General features: G+C 43.4%; 1 protein-coding gene across 14 annotated transcripts in view; it reads left to right on the top strand.

Moving 5' to 3' along the window:
• Positions 1 to 21,458, top strand: part of KCNMA1 (potassium calcium-activated channel subfamily M alpha 1) — a 1,046,495-nt gene that overhangs the window by 853,680 nt on the left and 171,357 nt on the right. For 8 of the 14 annotated variants that reach the window (XM_063958697.1, XM_063958698.1, XM_063958689.1 and 5 more), the window contains one exon: positions 20,754 to 20,847. In XM_063958697.1, coding sequence (XP_063814767.1) covers positions 20,754 to 20,847 — 94 coding nt within the window. Of the gene's footprint in view, positions 1 to 5,507; positions 5,802 to 20,708; positions 20,848 to 21,458 lie in introns of all 14 variants that reach the window. The other 6 variants (XM_063958688.1, XM_063958687.1, XM_063958692.1 and 3 more) reach the window with 3 other exon arrangements.

Raw genomic sequence — 21,458 nt, 5'->3', positions numbered from 1 at the left:
TGAGACTAGGAGTTATCGTGCCGGGTTTTAAGTCTATGCGGCAGCTGACGGCTGCAATAAGCATCCGTGGATGGCTCAGAGCTAATAGCACAAAGGTTGAAGCTTTATTTCCTTAGCAGTTCCCATGTTAACCCCTTTACTGGAAGAGGAAATTAATAAAAACTTGCTGTCCTCTGTGACTACAAGTGTATTGGGCTTTTGTTTTTATTTTTTTGTAGCTTTCAATTAAGGCTTGTGCCACCAGATAGATGTGTAACATACTGTGAAATACACTAAGTGTTATTTACAGACACCGATCAAAGGTGTAAATTAGCACGAAAACTGTACCAACCAGTCAGATATTTACTTTTATTGTCAAACTTGCCCAAGATAGATGAAAACCAATTAATGATTGATTAATATTAGTTCAAATTTGCACCTTTTGAAAATAACCCTCGGTGTTATTTATATTTGTTGCATTTAAAGGCCACTAACCCATGAAATTGAAATGAATGAATTGATATTTAACATCCATTTTGAATTTATACACACTATATGAATAGTTTCCTTCCTTCCAGTTAATTTCTAGGAAGTCCTATGTGTCTAATAGAATGTTTATATCTAACGTTACTGGTCAACCATGTATGTTTAAAATGTATCTTCTGTCAAAACAACATACTGTCACAAAAGCCAGTTTAACCTTTTGGCCTATGAGCTGTACATTTTCTATGAACTGTAAATCATTTGAAATAATTACTATCGTGAATGTGGCCTTGGCACTACAGTTCTATGATCCGGATAAGTAAGCAGGGCCATCTAAACGTATGGGCACATAAAATTCTTTGGCGAGTGGTGGTCACGCAATCAGAGTGGCAAGGCAGCATTCTTTACTTGCCTACCAGCTTGCAGCCAGACAGTGAATGGCTATCAGCATGGTGATTGGTGGATTGCTGGAGCTATCCTCCAGTCAGAGTACTGACAGCCATTCACTGTATGTAGAGAGTTGGTGCAGAGCCACAGGAGGGGCATGCATTTTTTTTTGTTTTTTTTATTGGTTCCATTGAATGGTTGGGTAGGGGCCCCAGTGCATTGCTTTGCCCAGGGCCTACAGTGCTGTCAAGACGGCCATATAAGTGAGGGAATAAAAGCATTGTATAAAGGTTTTGCATGCTTGCCATGCTGAGAGTAACTTGTAAGTCCAATGCTGGTCACTGGTAACAAAACCAATGCAGCCATATTAGCCTTTAGCATTTGTTAAAATTAAAAACCACAATGGCCAATTCATTACCCTATCTCCACTGCAGCAAGTTATCTAGCACTTAGTCTTACATACCAACATTTAAATACAATACAATAAGTATTGTTTTGTCTTCTTTTGAATGTGTGAATTGTTTCCTGAAATACTGTAGAACCCAAATTAATTAAAGTCTGCATTGAAACAGTTAAGGGGGTATTCACGGAGAGATCCATGCTTAAAATCTAAGCAATCTGACTAGATTGCTTAGATTTTAAGCACAGATCACTCGTGTGTTTCCCCCCCCCAGCGATAGCGATGCGCAGCCCCGCGCATCGCTATCGCCGGTGCTAGATTGGCCTGCATGCAGGCTCAATCTAGCACGTAGCTCATTTCACCCGCTGGGTGAAATGTGCGGCCCCCCCGTCTCCCCCCGCATCGCTCAGCACACATCACGCTGTGCTGAGCGGCGGGAGAGATGTGTGCTGAGCGGTTCGCTCAGCACACATCTCTCCCGTGTATATGGGCCTTTACAGAAAATGAGAATAAATGTCAAGTAAATGTTTCATTTATGCACCCAAAGTAGATACAAATATGGTGTCCTCCAATTGCGTAGAGTAAAAGAAAGTTATATTTAGCCGTATGTTGCCGTGGAGAGCTGGATAGAGTCAGTTGGCTTTGGATATACTACATCTGGATGACAAAATATTTCTGGGTTCAATAGTGTAGGGTGAATGCAAGATGTTTTGTAATAGTTATCAAATCAGTATTTTACTGAATAGCTGGTGAAAAATAAGTATGCAAATGAATACTAAAAGTAATAAAGGAAATACAAAATGCACATATAATAGAAGAAATACATATACAAAATAGAAAAATATGTGCTAAAATAGGAAAAGTATACACAGCCCAAGGTGATGCATTTAGGAATAAAAACGTAAGAGATTAAATAAATAAATAAATAAATAAATAGAGTGAACTAAAATGGTTTGGTTGGATACACTGTGAGTCTTTGTCAGTAGTGGATGTTACTGAGGTCTGATACATTAATTAATGTATAAAATGTTAAACATAGTTATGTTCAATTATAGCATTTTCCCACAATGTCAATAATAGGGAACATTGAATAAAAGTGACAAAGGATTAATAACATATACAGTATTAATAAAAAAAAGTAGATGGAGATCAGACAAATAAGAAAATACTTGAATATGTGAATTAGGTTAAATTGTGGCTTAACTATTATAGTGAAATTATGTTAATGAGAAATATGGATATAATATGACACCTAAAATTTAGGCATGTGAAGTAAGTGCTAAGGGGGGGGGGGGGGGGGGGGCACTCGGACGCTTGTGTTGGTACTGTCAGATCAAAAGGTATCAGTAACTGCAAATTAGTTCCACTGTACTGAACCATATGCCATCTTGAATGTAGTGTAAATTGGTAGGACATGCACATACTGCCCCTGTAAGCTGTCCTACTTAGTAAATATGTATATATAATAAAAAAAAGTCATAGTTAGGGCTTACAACCAATCAATAAAAATAATAGAATTAGGCAGGCAGAGTGCGGTCATTACTGTTGTGCCTAGGGGTGCCCTCACCGTTCGTCTTCTGTGTGCTATTCCAAATGCGTTTCACCGTGAACTTCTAGCTTCCTCCGTTTGTTCCTTCAGTAAGAAGCTCCTTTACTAAATTTGCTCTATTAGCACTTCTACTCATTAGCCAAATTCCCGAAAATAAAATATTTGCTGTCTAAAAGACTTTTAAAACTCTAATAACAATATTTTATCCCACAACAAATTTGATTCACTTATTTCATCTTAGAAACTACCTGTCCCTTTTCCTACATACTTTATTTCTTCTATATATTTACTGGATTATCGTTTGTTTTCCTGTCAAATTAATTTTGTTACTTATTTATGTACTTCAGTTTTCATCAACTATTTTATAGTATTATAATTATTACAATTTTATGACAATCATTACATGTGTAATTAATTATTACTTAACTGTTATCCATTCACTGTTATTCATCCACCACCAAGGGCCTCAGAGTACTTTGCTACATCACTCTGTACATCCATATATACTGTAGGATATCCAAAACCAATGAGTCTGCTGAGCTCTCCAAGACAACAAACGGCTAAGTAGTGTTCATTCTAGCACCCTGCACCTTTCAAAATTCGTGCAGTTCCTCTTTCCTGCCTGGGGTGTCGCTCTTTGCTATGATGCTTCTCAGCACACTCTGATCTGTTACTCAGTGCTGTGATACAGACCTGTGTGTGCTGAGAAGCACCAGAGCAGAGAGCGACACCACAGGCAGGAAAGAGGAACTGCACAGGATTTGAAAGGTGCAGGGTGCTAGAATGAACACTAGCTAAGTATTGAAGGAATTCTCAGTGCAACACCCAGAATGAGAGTCAAATCACTGCACTGTAGGTTAGATAGTAATAGAATCTTAATCAATATAATCTTGGAAGGAGGAAGGATGGTCCATTCCAGTTCTCTTTGCAAACCAAGGTCAAATATTTCTAACCGTAGATATTATCAGGACACCTGCTGCTTGGAAGCTTACAAATGTTACGTCATTTATTCATGTAATGGTCAGACGTAACCAGGATTCTCCAAAACTAACAAGTTTCACGTGGCAGTACTGCTTTTTCTTAAGTTATCCTAGGTTACAATTAAGTGTCAGCTACACTAAGTAATATTGTCACTGTAAGGACTGCCTGTTAGTCGTGCAATCTCCAGAGATCACTCGCATAATGGAGATTTGGTTTCTGTAGCGTAGGGTGTTATTGTCTGCTGATCACACCAGGCTAGTTTTGTGACTCATTTTTGTTTCCTAAGTGCTTTGCTACAGATGTGATTTTTCATCAGTGTGTAATGCAGTTTAATAGAGTATATTGGGATGAGTAATTAATCGCTCATTGCAACGGATTATAGGTGTTTCTGGGCAGAAATGGCTCATTTGAAGTAAAGACTATTGGAGGTTTTTTTCTCTCTTTAGGGACCATGGGGCCTATTTATCATAAAATATTTGTAGGATATTCCCTGAAAACATTAACCATTCCCCAGATGTATTATTTGGGAATCTCCAATATCTGCCACAGTTTCTTCATTTTTGTCCACAAAGCAGCCCCCACAGCAGCTGCTGTACTGCTGGCCCTTAGAGGTAACACCATCTCCAGTAGCCTATGGACTACTCTTTTGCAAAAAAAAAAAAATATATATATATATATATATATATATATATATAAAATATCAAATCCACATTAAGTCTTGTGAAAACAATCATATAATATCACTTTAAGGTAAGTTTTGGTTAAAACACCTATTGCTTTTTGTGAATTACAGCTCACCTAACTGCTAAAAGTAAATTGCCATGTAAATCTCCGCTTTTTAAAACCTCTCCAAAATATTGTTGTATATACCTCACAATTACAGAAACCATAGATTTCTGCATTTAAGTGAGACTATCAGTTGTGAAATTGAACAAAACTAATCTCACTGGTTTCATTTGAATGGCCGCACAGAGTCCAAAGAAATGCATTGCCTATTGAAATGACTGGTGAAACACTCTACGAGTTATTATTATTTTAATTTTTTACGTAAACAAACAAATAAATCACAAGTTGTAAAATTACAAATACACACAAGACTTCACCTTTATTGAGGAACTATCAGCCTCAGCATGCTGGAACAGTTCCACTGTGGTCTTTTATGCATATCTTCCACAGGCACAGGAGGTCAGTACCTGCTCAGTCACTCACAAATAGCCAACATGTAAGCATTGCTTGTGATTGGTGGAATTCCATTCATTTCTATTGCCAATACATTTTTCTGCTCCCATTATAATACATTGCCTCCCCAAATGAAATGGCATACATCTGCATTTAGCTCAGCAGCGTAAAATAGCCTGAGTTTTAAAATATATAATTGTTTTATAAATTGGAGAGTTTGGGAAATTATTATTCATGACAATATTGGGTGATTTTTCTTTCCTGAGCAAAATTGCCCATTTATAGAAATCACCTTTAATATTATGTTTTTTTTATTTGTTTATGAGATTCCTTTTATGAGCTCTATACTGAGGTTCGCCTTTGTAACACTTATAGTGTAACATTTCTTGTCCTGTGTTATTCTCTTGTCACCCACTATAAGCAAATACGGCTTAGTTTTTATCGGCTTTTACTATGGATTCCAGAGAAAGCATTTGCAAACTCCATATGTCCCTTCCTGTTTGCCTGTCATGCTGCTAATTGTTCACCTTTTTGTTTCTCCCTTTTTAGCTACAAAGAAAGAAGCTAGATTAAGTGTCCAGAGACTGTATTTTCCTCCCCAGAATGCCACTTCAAACTCTGTGCTCGGCTCTAAACTCAGCCTGGAGCCACAGGAACCAATTCCTCTTGTTAATAATCGCAAAGGTAGCCTGTTTTTACCCTGTGACCCTTCCCTACTGCACCTGCAGTTACTGGGCTCCTCTGCTAAAGGGAACTCTGCCAACCTCAGGTTGCAGCGGGCACTGAGCCTGCCAGGGAAATACCATTACCACCCTAAGCAACATGTGTCCAACCGAGAGCTATGTAGGTAGATCCAGATTTCTGTAATGATAAATGGGATTTGCTTGAATTACAGTACTCCTGTTGAAATGATATCCTTTTCATGTGGCATAGGAAATGATTCCTTAGTTAATAATTGGCAGTCACCACAACACATTAACTTTTCACAACTTTACAATTTACACTTTAAGTTTATCAAACATTTTTAGGTAATCCTAATACATCATACCATAATACATCATACCAAGGTTCATTTTTGACTGACTACTGGTGCAAAGAAAAAAGATGATATTGCCTATAGCAAGCAATGGGTGTTGTACATGCATTATGTCTGCAGTCATTAAGTCCACCCCATGTGGTCGACATGGACATATGAAAGGGTGATATTGGAAAAGGTTGACAGGTACAAAAGGTCGACAGGGTTGAAAGGTTGACAACAAAAAAAGTTGACACTTTTTTTTGTATTTTTGGCGTTAGCGTGGATAGTTTTGATATCTGGAACAACCAGTTGTTTAAACGCATACCCTCGCGGGCGGTTTTCTCTTGCCAAGGTTTGGGCATGTTGTCTTGTACCGCTTCGCTTGCCACAAGTTTACTGAACATTATGATTCGTGCCATGGACAAAGCAAAAGTATAAAAACATGAACAACACCCCACAAAAAATGTGTCTACAATATGAACCTGTCAACCTTTTTTTCATGTCAACATTGTGTCTGTCGACCATATCGGGTCGACTTAATGTATGTCGATCAATAGTCCAGATCCTGCAAGCAATTAAGGGGTATGCCTTTATCTTCTTTTTCCAGAAAAATGGCACAGTGGGATTGTTTGCTTTGGGAAGCACCTTTTTTCCCCCATTGTACTATTTTCCATGAATATCCACCACCCTTATGTCCTTTATATGATTGATGCGGTGTACTGTATCAGTCACACTAAAAGTGCACACACACATTAAAATCAAACTGCAGATTGCACAATATTACGATTGGATGAGATTACTATTTTTCTGTTGATAGAGTTAGATATTAGATAGATATTGTAGCTTGTGCGCAATTGCACAATTCTAAATCTTCAGTATTGACAATATGATCATTACAACCAAATTTTTTTTTGTATGTGGGACAATCTCATGGGGGTATATTCAATTAGGGTTGGATCCATTCCATCATGCATTTGTCGGAATGGATCCAACAAGGGCTATTCAAAGCCCATCTAAATTTGACTTTAAAAAAGTCTAATTGAGATGAGGGGGGGGGGGGGGGGTGAGAGGGGGGAGAGCCGCGGACAGATGGGGGACAGCAGCGCTGCAGGAGGATGTGGCACAGCCGCCAGACCTCACGGCAGCGTCTACCTGGCTCCAGCAAGCGTGACCTCACTTGCTGGAGCCAGGTGGACGCTGCCGTGAGCGGAGGCTGTGCCACATCCTCCTGCTGTGCTGTAATGCTGTTGTCCCCTGTCTCCCCGCTGCTCTCCCCCGTCTGGCCGTAGCACTCCCCCCTCTCCTCCTCTCAGGTCCCTCATCTCAGTTCGACTTTTTTTTAAGTCGAACTGAGATGGTCGGAAACGGGGCCAAAACCTGTTGAATTTGGCCCAGTTTCCCGCAGAAGTACGCGAATCGGCAGCCATACCGCCGATTCACGTACTATTCGACAAATCGAATTCCCCGACTTGTCGAATAAAAATGCTCGGGACTGAATAGGTCGGAAACACGGCAGTTTCGACCTTAATTGAATATACCACATGGTCTTTTAGGAGCAATCCTATTCACTTCTAATCACATTCAGAATTTTTTTTTTGACTGTGTGTGCTGACATTGGAAGACGATTCAATTGCCAATTGGATTGAAAACCTACAGATCATAATATGTCAGGTTACCATAATCATGGTCTTCATAAATCCTCTTATTATCTCTTCAGAACTTTAAATAGGTGGCGTATTTTCCGTAAATCTGCTTTCATTAGAGAGGTTCTAGAACTATAGAACACTGACACATTATTTTGGAACATGTTGAGATTTCTTTTTACACGTACCACACCAGAGATGGCATCATTCCTACAGGAGTGTGGCGGTTGCAGAGATTGTGATTATGACAGTACTTACTGCGTGTGTCATTTTTCAGCTGTTGAAACTAACCATCTTAACTCAGTCTTTTACTAGCACCTCTGATTGCTTAATGTTGAACATTATTACTGTTATCATCATTCATTTAGAAATGAACAGCACATTCTGCAGCTTTGAAAAATGATAATTCAACTTTTAGCAGCGCACATGAAAATAGAAAATAAAGTACACCAAAAACACTTATTGATATATATCTAATTAACATATGAATTACTCATGGAAGATTATAGTCTACATGAGACATACCTGTTGATTAGATATGGAGATTATATCTGATGTATTGAAGAGAATCCTGTTGTATTTTTTAAGTAAAAGTGACACTATTGAATGATGAAGTATGACTAGTAGATATGGCTTGTGATGTCCAGTTTGAGGTGAATACTGGCATTCTGGTGGTTTTCCTGTATTGGGAATAAGTGGTGTTCTGCAGTGATGTACGGTCAGGTGAGACAGTATTATTCTAATCATTTTTAAAGTCACAACTCTGGAGTTGTACTGGACTATAGCAGGTGAGGCAGTGCCTCTTCTCTAGTCTCCTGACTACCTCTTCTGCACATCACTGATTAAAACTCACCAAATTTCCATAAGTATATACTGCTGCACCTTTGTCTAATGTCCACATGAACCCTCGGGTTCATATGTGTAAATCTGGCTGTGATACTAGCCAGTGCTTCCTCAGCCATTTACCCCACCACACGTCACTGGTGTTTTTCCTGTGTGTAGTGTTGAGGGTAGGTAGTTTTCCTGTATGCAGTGTATGGTTTGAAGTAAAAACTGCCATTCTGGAGGTATTGCTGTATGGTTTTAGGTGAAAGGTAGCGTCCTGGTGGTTTTTCTGTATGCATTGTACAGTATAGTGTTAAGTGAATACTGTCTTTCTGGTCATTTTCCCGTATGCAATATATGGTGTAAGGGGAATACTGGCAACCTATTAGTTTTTCTTTATGCTGTGTATGGTTTGAGGGGGATGCTGAAGTTCTGGTAGTTTTCCTATATGTAGTGTATGGTTTGAGATGAAAACCGTCTTTCTGGTAGCTTCCCTGTATGCAGTGTGTGGCATGAAGTGAATACTGGCAGCTTGGTAGTTTCCCTGCACACGCGCACGCAGGGGGGGTTTCCGAGTACCTAGAAACCCCCCATGGACGCCTATCCAGCAGTGCGCTGCTGACCGTTGTTTTTTTTTTCAAATTAAGGCGCTCCAGCCGCTGTGTTTAACGCGGCTGCGGCAGCTACCTCCTTACATTGGTACTTGGAGGCTGGCCGCCGGCTTCATGCAGGGAGAGCTGCAGCGGCAGCGCACACTCAGCTCCTCTCAGGCACTGACAGTGCTAGCCTGAAGCTTAGAGACTGCCATGTGAGGCGCAGGGTAGCAGCCGGGTGAGTCACATACCAATTACCGCTTACTGGAGGGACGGCGGGGGGAGGTTGTGCTTTCATTTATCGGTGTGTATTTGTGTATTTACTATGTGCATGTTCGCTGTGTGATTGTGGGAGGGGGCTGGGGTTTTTTCTATTATTGGTGTGTATGTGTCACTGCTATGTGTGTGTGTGTGTGTGTGTGTGTGTGTGTGTATACTGTATGTGTATGTATGCTGTGTATTAGTGCTACTATATGTTATCAATGGTGCCTGCTACTCAAAGACAGTTCCAAAAAGTAGCACTTGGTGCCCACAGATAAGATGCGTTAATATAAAAAAAATAGCAACTGCGGCACTCACAGGACTTAGTATGTCAGGTATCCATAAAGAAGGTCAGCGTCATCCACACATAGTCTCCCGTTAATATGTAGTCAACATTTCATTTAGGATATAGATATATAAGTGTACATTCTTACATTATATAACCAACGGAACCCGGTGTAGACACCACCACCTCCAGCGTGCAGGCCGTCGGGTCCCAATGACGTAAGCAAGATAGTAAGGAAAGAATGTACACTTATTTATCTATGTCCTGACTACATTTATTAAATAAAAATTAAACAACTACATAATAACGGGAGACTATGTGTGAATGCAGAGCATCTTTACGGATACCTGACGTGAGTGCCGCAGTTGATATATAGCAGCGGGTAGTCCTGCACTCCACCATATAAACAGCTGCCCCAGGTGCTTTCTGAAGGTCCAGCAACAGCACAGAAAGAAGCAGCGGTACTCAGAGGACTTCGTATTGAATAATTAAAGTGTATTAAAAAACACATACAATCCCACTGAAATGAAACATCCACCAGTATGCCATAGTCAAAATAAGCATAATATCCCAGTGTGAAATCCCCTGGACAGACAAATCACTTGACGGCACTTCAGGTTTCTCTAACGTCCTAGTGGATGCTGGGGACTCCGTAAGGACCATGGGGAATAGACGGGCTCCGCAGGAGACTGGGCACTCTAAAGAAAGATTTAATACTACCTGGTGTGCACTGGCTCCTCCCTCTATGCCCCTCCTCCAGACCTCATCTAGAATCTGTGCCCGGCCAGAGCTGGGTGCTTTTAGTGAGCTCTCCTGAGCTTGCTAATAAGAAAGTATTTTAGTTAGGTTTTTTTATTTTCAGAGAGCTTCTGCTGGCAACAGACTCTCTGCTACGTGGGACTGAGGGGAGAGAAGCAAACCTACTAACTGCGGCTAGGTTGCGCTTCTTAGGCTACTGGACACCATTAGCTCCAGAGGGATCGAACACAGGACCTGACCTTGTCGTCCGTTCCCGGAGCCACGCCGCCGTCCCCCTCGCAGAGCCAGAAGCCGGCAGAAGCAAGAAGACATCGAAATCGGCGGCAGAAGACTCCTGTCTTCACATGAGGTAGCGCACAGCACTGCGGCTGTGCGCCATTGCGCCCACACTACCCACACACTCCGGTCACTGTGGGGTGCAGGACGCAGGGGGGGGGGGGGGCGCCCTGGGCAGCAATTAGGATACCTCTTGGCAAAAAGACACATATATACAGCTGGGCACTGTATATATGTACGAGCCCCCGCCATTTTATTACACAGACCCGGGACAGAAGCCCGCCGCTGAGGGGGCGGGGCCTTCTTCCTCAGCACTAACCAGCACCATTTTCTCTTCACAGCTCCGCTGAGAGGAAGCTCCCCAGGCTCTCCCATGCAGTATCAAGGTAGAAAAAGGGTAAAAAGAGAGGGGGGGCACATAAATTTAGGCGCAAATTATCATAAACAGCAGCTACTGGGTAAACACTAAGTTACTGTGTAATCCCTGAGTTATATAGCGCTGGGGTGTGTGCTGGCATACTCTCTCTCTGTCTCCCCAAAAGGCCTTGTGGGGTCCTGTCCTCAATTAGAGCATTCCCTGTGTGTGTGCGGTGTGTCGGTACGTTTGTGTCGACATGTTTGACGAGGACGATTACGTGGAGGCAGAACAAGTGCAAGTGACTGTGGTGTCACCGCCGACGGCGCCGACACCTGATTGGATGGATATGTGGAAGGTGTTAAATGATAACGTAAGCTCCTTGCATAAAAGGTTGGATAATCAGTCAGGGTCTCAACCGTGTCTGATTCTGCAGCTCAGAGGCCGTCAGGGTCTCAAAAGCGCCCACTATCCCAGTTGGTTGACACAGATCTCGACACGGATTCTGACTCCAGTGTCGATGACGATGATGCAAAGTTGCAGCCTAAAATGACTAAAGCCATCCGATACATGATTATAGCAATGAAGGATGTATTGCACATATCGGAGGAAAACCCTGTCCCTGACAAAAGGGTGTATATGTATGGGGAGAAAAAGCAAGAGGTGACTTTTCCCCCTTCACATGAGTTAAATTAATTATGTGAAAAAGCATGGGATTCCCCCGATAAGAAAGTGCTGATTTCCAAAAGGTTACTTATGGCGTACCCTTTCCCGCCAACGGACAGGATGCGCTGGGAATCCTCCCCTAGGGTAGATAAAGCTCTGATACGCTTATCTAAAAAGGTGGCCCTGCCGTCACAGGATACGGCCGCCCTAAAGGATCCTGCAGATAGGAAGCAGGAAAGTATCCTGAAGTCTGTTTATGCACACTCAGGTACTATACTGAGGCCGGCTATTGCGTCGGCCTGGATGTGTAGTGCTGTAGCAGCATGGACAGATAATCTGTCTGAGGAAATGGATACCTTAGACAAGGATACCATTTTACTGACCCTGGGGCATATAAAAGACGCTGTTCTATATATGAGGGATGCCCAGAGGGACATTTGCCTACTGGGCTCTAGAATAAATGCAATGTCAATTTCTGCCAGAAGGATCCTGTGGACTCGGCAATGGACAGGTGATGCCGACTCCAAAAAGCACATGGAGGTGTTACCTTACAAGGGTGAGGAATTGTTTGGGGACGGTCTCTCGGACCTAGTTTCCACAGCTACGGCTGGGAAGTCAAACTTTTTGCCATATATTCCCTCACAGCCTAAGAAAGCACCGTATTACCAAATGCAGTCCTTTCGATCACAGAGAAGCAAGAAGGTCAGAGGTGCGTACTTTCTGGCCAGAGGCAGGGGTAGAGGAAAGAAGCTGCACCATTCAGCTAGTTCCCAGGAACAGAAGTCCTCCCCGGCTTCCACTAAATCCACTGCATGACGCTGGGGCTCCACAGGAGCCAGGAGCGGTGGGAGCGCGTCTCCGAAATTTCAGCCACCAGTGGATTCGCTCACAGGTGGATCCCTGGGCTATACAGATTGTGTCCCAGGGATACAAGCTGGAATTCGAAGTGATGCCCCCTCACCGTTACCTCAAATCGGCCCTGCCAGCTTCCCCCATAGAAAGGGAAGTAGTGTTAGCGGCAATTCACAAGTAATATCTCCAGCAGGTGGTGGTAAAGGTTCCCCTCCTTCAACAAGGAAGAGGATACTATTCCACAGTGTTTGTAGTACCGAAACCGGACGGTTCGGTCAGACCCATATTGAATTTAAAATCCCTGAACATTTATCTGAAAAGATTCAAGTTCAAGATGGAATCGCTCAGAGCGGTCATTGCAAGCCTGGAAGAGGGAGATTTTATGGTGTCTCTGGATATCAAGGATGCGTACTTGCATGTCCCCATTTATCCACCTCATCAGGAGTACCTCAGGTTTGTGGTACAGGACTGTCATTACCAATTCCAGACGTTGCCGTTTGGCCTGTCCACGGCACCGAGAATATTTACTAAGGTGATGGCGGAAATGATGGCGCTCCTTCGGAAGCAAGGGGTTACGATTATCCCATACTTGGACGATCTCCTCATAAAGGCGAGGTCCAGGGAGCGGTTGCTGATCAGCGTAACACTCTCTCAGGAAGTGTTGCAACAGCACGGCTGGATTCTGAATATTCCAAAGTCGCAGCTGATTCCTACGACGCGTCTGCCCTTCCTGGGCATGATTCTGGACACAAACCAGAAAAAGGTGTTTCTCCCGGAGGAGAAGGCTCAGGAGCTCGTGACTCTGGTCAGAGGCCTCCTAAAACCAAAACAGGTATCGGTGCATCACTGCACGCGAGTCCTGGGAAAGATGGTGGCGTCATACGAAGCCATTCCCTTCGGCAGGTTCTATGCGAGGATCTTTCAGTGGGATCTGTTGGACAAGTGGTCCGGATCGCATCTTCAGATGCATCGGCTGATCACCCTGTCCCCCAGGGCCAGGGTGTCTCTTCTGTGGTGGCTGCAAAGTGCTCACCTCCTCGAGGGCCGCAGGTTCGGCATACAGGACTGGGTCCTGGTGACCACGGATGCAAGCCTCCGAGGATGGGGGGCAGTCACTCAAGGAAGAAACTTCCAGGGGCTGTGGTCAAGTCAGGAGACTTGTCTGCACATCAATATCCTGGAACTAAGGGCCATATACAACGCCCTGAGTCAAGCGGAGCCTCTGCTTCGAAACCAACCAGTGCTGATTCAGTCAGACAACATCACGGCAGTGGCCCATGTAAACCGCCAGGGCGGCACAAGAAGCAGGGTGGCAATGGCAGAAGCCACCAGGATTCTTCGTTGGGCGGAGAATCACGTACTAGCACTGTCAGCAGTGTTCATTCCGGGAGTGGACAACTGGGAAGCAGACTTCCTCAGCAGGCACGACCTCCACCCGGGAGAGTGGGGACTTCATCAAGAAGTCTTCACGCAGATTGCAAATCGAAGGGAACTGCCACAGGTGGACATGATGGCGTCCCGTCTCAACAAAAAGCTAAAAAGATATTGCGCCAGGTCAAGGGACCCTCAGGCGATAGCTGTGGACGCACTAGTAACACCGTGGGTGTTCCAGTCGGTCTATGTGTTTCCTCCTCTTCCTCTCATACCAAAGGTGCTGAGAATTGTAAGAAAAAGAGTGAGAACAATACTCATTGTTCCGGATTGGCCAAGAAGGACTTGGTACCCGGAATTGGAAGAAATGCTCACAGAGGACCCGTGGCCTCTGCCTCTCAGACAGGACCTGTTACAACAAGGGCCCTGTCTGTTCCAAGACTTACCGCGGCTGCGTTTAACGGCATGGTGGTTGAACGCCGGATCCTAGCGGAAAAAGGCATTCCGGATGAAGTTATTCCTACGCTGATAAAGGCTAGGAAGGATGTGACAGCAAAGCATTATCACCATATATGGCGAAAATATGTTGCTTGGTGTGAGGCCAGAAAGGCCCCTACAGAGGAATTCCAGCTGGGTCGATTCCTGCACTTCCTACAGTCAGGAGTGACTATGGGCCTGAAATTAGGGTCCATAAAGGTCCAGATTTCGTCCCTATCCATTTTCTTCCAAAAAGAACTGGCTTCACTGCCTGAGGTTCAGACGTTTGTTAAGGGAGTGCTGCATATTCAGCCCCCTTTTGTGCCACCAGTGGCACCTTGGGATCTTAACGTGGTGTTGAGTTTCCTGAAATCCCACTGGTGTGAGCCACTTAAGACCGTGGAGCTAAAGTATCTCACGTGGAAAGTGGTCATGCTGTTGGCCTTAGCTTCGGCTAGGCGTGTGTCAAAATTGGCGGCTTTGTCATGTAAAAGCCCCTATCTGGTTTTTCATATGGATAGGGCAGAGTTGCGGACTCGTCCGCAATTTCTGCCAAAGGTGGTGTCATCCTTTCATTTGAACCAACCTATTGTGGTGCCTGCGGCTACTGGCGACTTGGAGGATTCCAAGTTGCTTGACGTAGTCCAGGCTTTGAAGATTTATGTGACCAGAACGGCTGGAGTCAGGAAGACTGGCTCGCTGTTTGTCCTGTATGCATCCAACAAGCTGGGTGCTCCTGCTTCAAAGCAAACTATTGCTCTCTGGATCTGTGGCACGATTCAGCAGGCTCATTCTGCGGTTGGATTGCCGCATCCAAAATCAGTGAAAGCCCATTCCACAAGAAAGGTGGGCTCTTCTTGGGCGGCTGCCCGAGGGGTCTCGGCATTACAGCTTTGCCGAGCTGCTACTTGGTCGGGTTCAAACACATTTGCAAAGTTCTACAAGTTTGATACCCTGGCTGAGGAGGACCTTGAGTTTGCCCATTCGGTGCTGCAGAGTCATCCGCACTCTCCCGCCCATTTGGAAGCTTTGGTATAATCCCCATGGTCCTTACGGAGTCCCCAGCATCCACTAGGACGTTAGAGAAAATAAGATTTTACTCACCTTTAAATCTATTTCTCGTAGTCCGTAGTGGATGCTGGGCGCCCGTCCCAAGTGCGGACTTTCTGCAATACGTGTATATAGTTATTGCTTAACTAAGGGTTATGTTATGTGGCATCAGTTGAGTGATGCTTGTTTGTTGTTCATACTGTTAACTGGGTAAGTTTATCACGAGTTATACGGTGTGATTGGTGTGGTTGGTATGAGTCTTGCCCTGGATTCCAAAATCCTTTCCTTGTACTGTCAGCTCTTCCGGGCACAGTTTCCTTAACTGAGGTCTGGAGGAGGGGCATAAAGGGAGCAGCCAGTGCACACCAGGTAGTACTAAATCTTTCTTTAGAGTGCCCAGTCTCCTGCGGAGCCCGTCTATTCCCCATGGTCCTTACAGAGTCCCCAGCATCCACTACGGACTACGAGAAATAGATTAACCGGTGAGTAAAATCTTATTTTTTAAATGCAGACTTTACTTTCTCAGCGTTTCATTGTCAACTGTGACCCATCGTCAAGATAAATATACAAACCAAAATACCTTTGTATATTTATCCTGATGAAGGGCACAGTTGACCCTAAAACATTGAGAAGTCTGCATTTAAAAATCCTGAAGTGCCGATATACACACACACACACACACACACACACACACACACACACACACACACGTATGGAAACCCCCCTATGAAAATCCTGCGTTTGCCACTGCCCTGTGTGCGGTGTGAAGTGAATACTGACAGTCTGGTAGTTTTCCTGTGTGCACTGTGTGGTGTGAAGTGAATACTGGCAGCCTGGTAGTTTTCCTGTATGCACTGTGTGGTGTGAAGTGAATACTGGCAGCCTGGTAGTTTTCCTGTATGCACTGTGTGGTGTGAAGTGAATACTTGCAGTCTGGTGGTTTTCCTGTGTGCAGTGTGTGGTGTGAAGTGAATGCTGGCAGTCTGGTGGTTTTCCTGTGTGCGCTGTGTGGTGTGAAGTGAATACTGGCAGTCTGGTGGTTTTCCTGTGTGCAGTGTGTGGTGTGAAGTGAATGCTGGCAGTCTGGTGGTTTTCCTGTGTGCAATGTGTGGTATGAAGTGAATACTGGCAGTCTGGTGGTTTTCCTGTGTGCAGTGTGTGGTGTGAAGTGAATACTGGCAACCTGGTAGTTTTCCCTGTATTCAGTGTGTGGTGTGAAGTGAATACTGGCAGTCTGGTGGTTTCCCTGTATGCAGTGTGTGGTGTGAAGTGAATACTGGCAGTCTGGTGGTTTCCTGTATGCAATGTGTGGTGTGAAGAGAATACTGGCAGTCTGGTAGTTTCCCTGTATGCAGTGTGTGGTGCGAAGTGAATACTGGCAGTTTGGTGGTTTCCTGTATGCAGTGTGTGGTGTGAAGTGAATACTGGCAGTCTGGTGGTTTTCCTGTGTGCAGTGTGTGGTGTGAAGTGAATACTGGCAGTCTGGTGGTTTTCCTGTATGCAGTGTATGGTGTGAAGTGCATACTGGCAACCTGGTAGTTTTCCCTGTATGCAGTGTGTGGTGTGAAGTGAATACTGGCAGTCTGGTGGTTTCCCTGTATGCAGTGTGTGGTGTGAAGTGAATACTGGCAGTCTGGTGGTTTCCTGTATGCAGTGTGTGGTGTGAAGAGAATACTGGCAGTCTGGTAGTTTCCCTGTATCCAGTGTGTGGTGTGAAGTGAATACTGGCAGTCTGGTGGTTTTCCTGTATGCAGTGTGTGGTGTTAAGAGAATACTGGCAGTCTGGTAGTTTCCCTGTGTGCAGTGTGTGGTATGAAGTGAATACTGGCAGTCTGGTGGTTTTCCTGTGTGCAGTGTGTGGTGTGAAGTGAATACTGGCAACCTGGTAGTTTTCCCTGTATGCAGTGTGTGGTGTGAAGTGAATACTGGCAGTCTGGTGGTTTCCTGTATGCAGTGTGTGGTGTGAAGAGAATACTGGCAGTCTGGTAGTTTCCCTGTATGCAGTGTGTGGTGTGAAGTGAATACTGGCAGTCTGGTGGTTTTCCTGTGTGCAGTGTGTGGTGTGAAGTGAATGCTGGCAGTCTGGTGGTTTTCCTGTATGCAGTGTGTGGTGTAAAGTGAATACTGGCAGTCTGGTGGTTTCCTGTGTGCAGTGTGTGGTGTGAAGTGAATACTGGCAGTCTGGTGGTTTTCCTGTGTGCAGTGTGTGGTGTGAAGTGAATACTGGCAGTCTGGTGGTTTTCCTGTATGCAGTGCATGGTGTGAAGTAAATACTGGCAGTCTGGTGGTTTTCCTGTGTGCAGTGTGTGGTGTGAAGTGAATGCTGGCAGTCTGGTGGTTTTCCTGTATGCAGTGTATGGTGTGAAGTAAATACTTGCAGTCTGGTGGTTTTCCTGTGTGCAGTGTATGGTGTGAAGTGAATACTGGCAGTCTGGTGGTTTTCCCTGTATGCAGTGTGTGGTGTGAGGGGAATGCTGGTTTTCTGGTTGTTTTCCTGTGTGAAGGTAATGGCATTCTAGTGGTTGTCCTGAATGCAGTGCATGAATTTAGGGAAATACTGGCGTTCTGGTGGTTTGTCTGCAGGCAGTGTATGGTTTGAGGTGAAGACTGGCATCCTGGTGGCTTTCCTGTGTATGCTTTGGGTATGGATCATAGGGTCGACCACACTTAGGTCGACAGTAACTAAGTTGGCACCTGAAATATGTCGACACAAGTATTAGGTTGACATGAACAAGGTCGACCTGACAAAATGTCGACATGGGTTTGTTTATTTTTTTGGGTGTCATTTTCTCCGTACAGTTACCTCAACCCCAATTAGTGCACCGTGTCCCCTCACATGGCTTGCTTCGCTCTCCATGCTTCGGGCAAGGTGCCTCGCTCCACTACCTCTGCGCTCGACACAACTTACCATTCCCAATTGTAGTCTATGTGGATCGTTACGTCTGAAAAGGTTCTAAAAATTAAACAAATTGTGAAAAACTCATGTCGACCTTTTGTTATATCGACCTAGTAACCATGTCGACCTAATGCATGTTGACCAATAGTGGTGGACCTAATAAATGCATGTCGACCTAAGTGTGGTCGACCTAGAGACCAGATAATGTATGCTTTACTGTGTTGAGTTTGAATGTGAGATGATGTTCTGCAAATAATTCTACCTTGTAATATCTATCTCCGGTTTCACTATAGATATAAAGGAGGTACGTGGACTTACAGCACACAGTGATATATTTATGTGACTCTGGATAATTGCAGTACAAATTGCAGAATTTGTGCACTGACAATATTTAATTAAGTATATAAACCACTATGTACTGAAAATCTGTTTAGAGAGCAAGTGCAGGGAACATGATGGATGAGCTGCCTAATCTGCAGAATAACATGGCATGATGTGAATATATGAATGACATATGCAACTGGAATTTGTAAATTAAATACAGAATATATGATGTGCATAAGGAGGATCAGTCACTGATTTACTCATCTCTGCCAGGACCCAGTGTGAAGCAAAGCTAGGTTGGACCTTTTACCTGGCAGAGCTGCTTAATCTATGACAGGGCTTCTGTGAATATCCTGGCACAAACTGGTATCTAAGGCTATATAGTGCACTTGTGACATCATGTCCCTGAAAGCCATCCAATAACTATTATTTGGATGTTCCAGCAAAGATTTTAGGATGAAACTGTGTCATGTTTACCAAAAGTAAATGTTGGAACCAATCCTGCCAATCCTTTCTGCAAGTGAGCACAGCTTCTCCATACAATTAAATCAGATCATTTCACAGAGGCATTGACTGGAGCTTGTTAACACATATTATTTTGCATGGACAGGAAGGTATAGTAATAGATTGGTTGTTGGCTGTTTGATTTTCGTAAAACTTAGTTTACTTCAAATGTTTGCTCAGAGTTTTTATATATGTAGTCAGGGCTAAAAATGAGTTTATGACAACAATAGGGTTAACAAGTAGAACTGTGGGCAGATATTATACTGTACAATTTCTGAGTGTTTTACAGTTGTTTTATGCAGCGTGGAAAGATGGTCTTCCTGTTGCAACTGATCAGTTCCTGCTGGGCTGTAGTGCTTTGTTTAACAGCAACCAGTTCCTCTAGAAAATAGGCCATTAATAGGTTAACAAAGCTTTAAATTGTTCTGCAGAGCCCTGAAAATGAAGTCTATGCTAATCCAATACATTTCATACCCCTTGAGGGTTTAATTAATAGAACAAACAGCTAAAAGTATACGTCTAGAAATACAGTAAGGGAGGGGGCAATTGAAGATTAGGTTGGAGGCTTCACAGGAAAGATTTAGCATACAAGTTGACATTGCACGTTGGTTAATGGAGAGTGTTACATCATGTTATTTATAAACATTGCAGTAAAGGGATATACTGTACAACAAAACTGGCATATATATTTTACAGTCTAATTTGTATATAGTAAAGGGTTTACTTAATTCCAGCATGCTGTAGGGGCCTGCCATTGCTGCACAAGTACATTAAAGTCGTAAACAGCTTACTTCTGCTAAAGCGTGCTAGATATTCAGCTGGGTTATGGCGGGTTTAAACAACAGCCTACAAGGGTTGCAACATTTACAGTAAATACTTCCATATCACAGTCCATATAATTACACAGTACCTACTGATGGTAGAAAACTTCTGGATTTCTGTACCTGGTTAAATGCTGTAGCGAAAATACTTGAGGTGCAAATGGATGCAATTACTGCGTCCGCTAGATATCATTTTTATATTTGTTCCTGATTTATCAGTCGATCAGGTCATTCTTACTGCACAGATATGGAGGAAGGAGGTTCAACCATTACAGGTACACTGGGGCACTCTCTAGATGTTATATCAAACAGGGGGGACACTCAGCCAACATGCAATATGCAGGTTTATACTGTATCAGTGAACTCATCCAGAATGTTTCTAACCTGATAACATGAATAAAACATAACAGACTGTAGCAGCACATTCCCGTGGGTGAGATGTTTAGGTTGTTGTATTAGTGGCACAACAATACAATTGGGGTACAGGGGTTTCCAAGCTGTCAGAAATTCATCAGCTCAGGAGGGAGTTCCTGCATGAATTGTGATGATGACAGCTTGTTGTAACAGCACATGTTGTTTCCTGGATTTATCCCATCCCAAGTTCTGCTTTTATCAGTGTGCTTTATGTCCTCACAACTAATAGCTTCCGTCCTTCTCGTTGTAGGCTAGTAGTGGTGGTGGAGCTGTGAGTGACTGACTCGTTACATGTTTTGTCTGTATTCCCTTCACCTCTGTTCCTCTTCTGTTAGTTTCTTGTTGTCTTCTGTCTACAGTCCTCCTCACTCTCCCCTGCCTGACCGCTTTGCCTGTGTTTGCAGTTGAAGATGAGCAGCCATCGGCATTGTCACCTAAAAAAAAGCAGCGGAATGGAGGAATGCGGCACTCTCCAAACTCTTCACCCAACATGACGAGGTAAGAGCGCAGTGCAGGACAAATGCTGTCTTTCTGTTTTGCCAGCAAATATAATTTATGTTCACCATTAACAACCTTTGGAGTTTAACAGCTTGCGTACAATACGCACAAAAAAATTGAGAAAGTGATGTACAGTATTGCCAAAATGATCATTGAATGGTATAAATCCACCAAGGCCAAAATGAAACGTTTCCATTCTGCAACAGTATTTTCAGGTAAAGTAAAAAATAAACATTCACAAACCATTATATTGTGAGAATGCTAATTTTGACTCTTTGATCATGTAATTGTGGCTCTATACAGTTGCCTAAATGCGTGATTTTTAAGTAACCAGTTAAGATTGAAAACGTGATGTGAAAATAGTGTTAACGTGTCGGACACACTTGAATCCAACTTAGAATATGTATATTATGGATTGGAGAGTGGTGTATCGCTCACTTGCATTGTTCAGACAGAATAGTTTACTTGATGTCATCTTAACTAACGTTGGTGCAAGTTTGAAGAATGACTAACATATTAGTCTTTACTATTTTGTTCCAAAGCAGCAGCCATAAGTTTTTTGTGTTTAAAACATTTTATTAAAGATGCAAAGACACAGTCCAGTTACGTAG

The sequence above is a fragment of the Pseudophryne corroboree genome, chromosome 3 (assembly GCF_028390025.1).
Source record: "Pseudophryne corroboree isolate aPseCor3 chromosome 3, aPseCor3.hap2, whole genome shotgun sequence".
Taxonomy (NCBI): domain Eukaryota; kingdom Metazoa; phylum Chordata; class Amphibia; order Anura; family Myobatrachidae; genus Pseudophryne; species Pseudophryne corroboree.
This window is presented reverse-complemented; position numbering and strand designations above follow the sequence as displayed.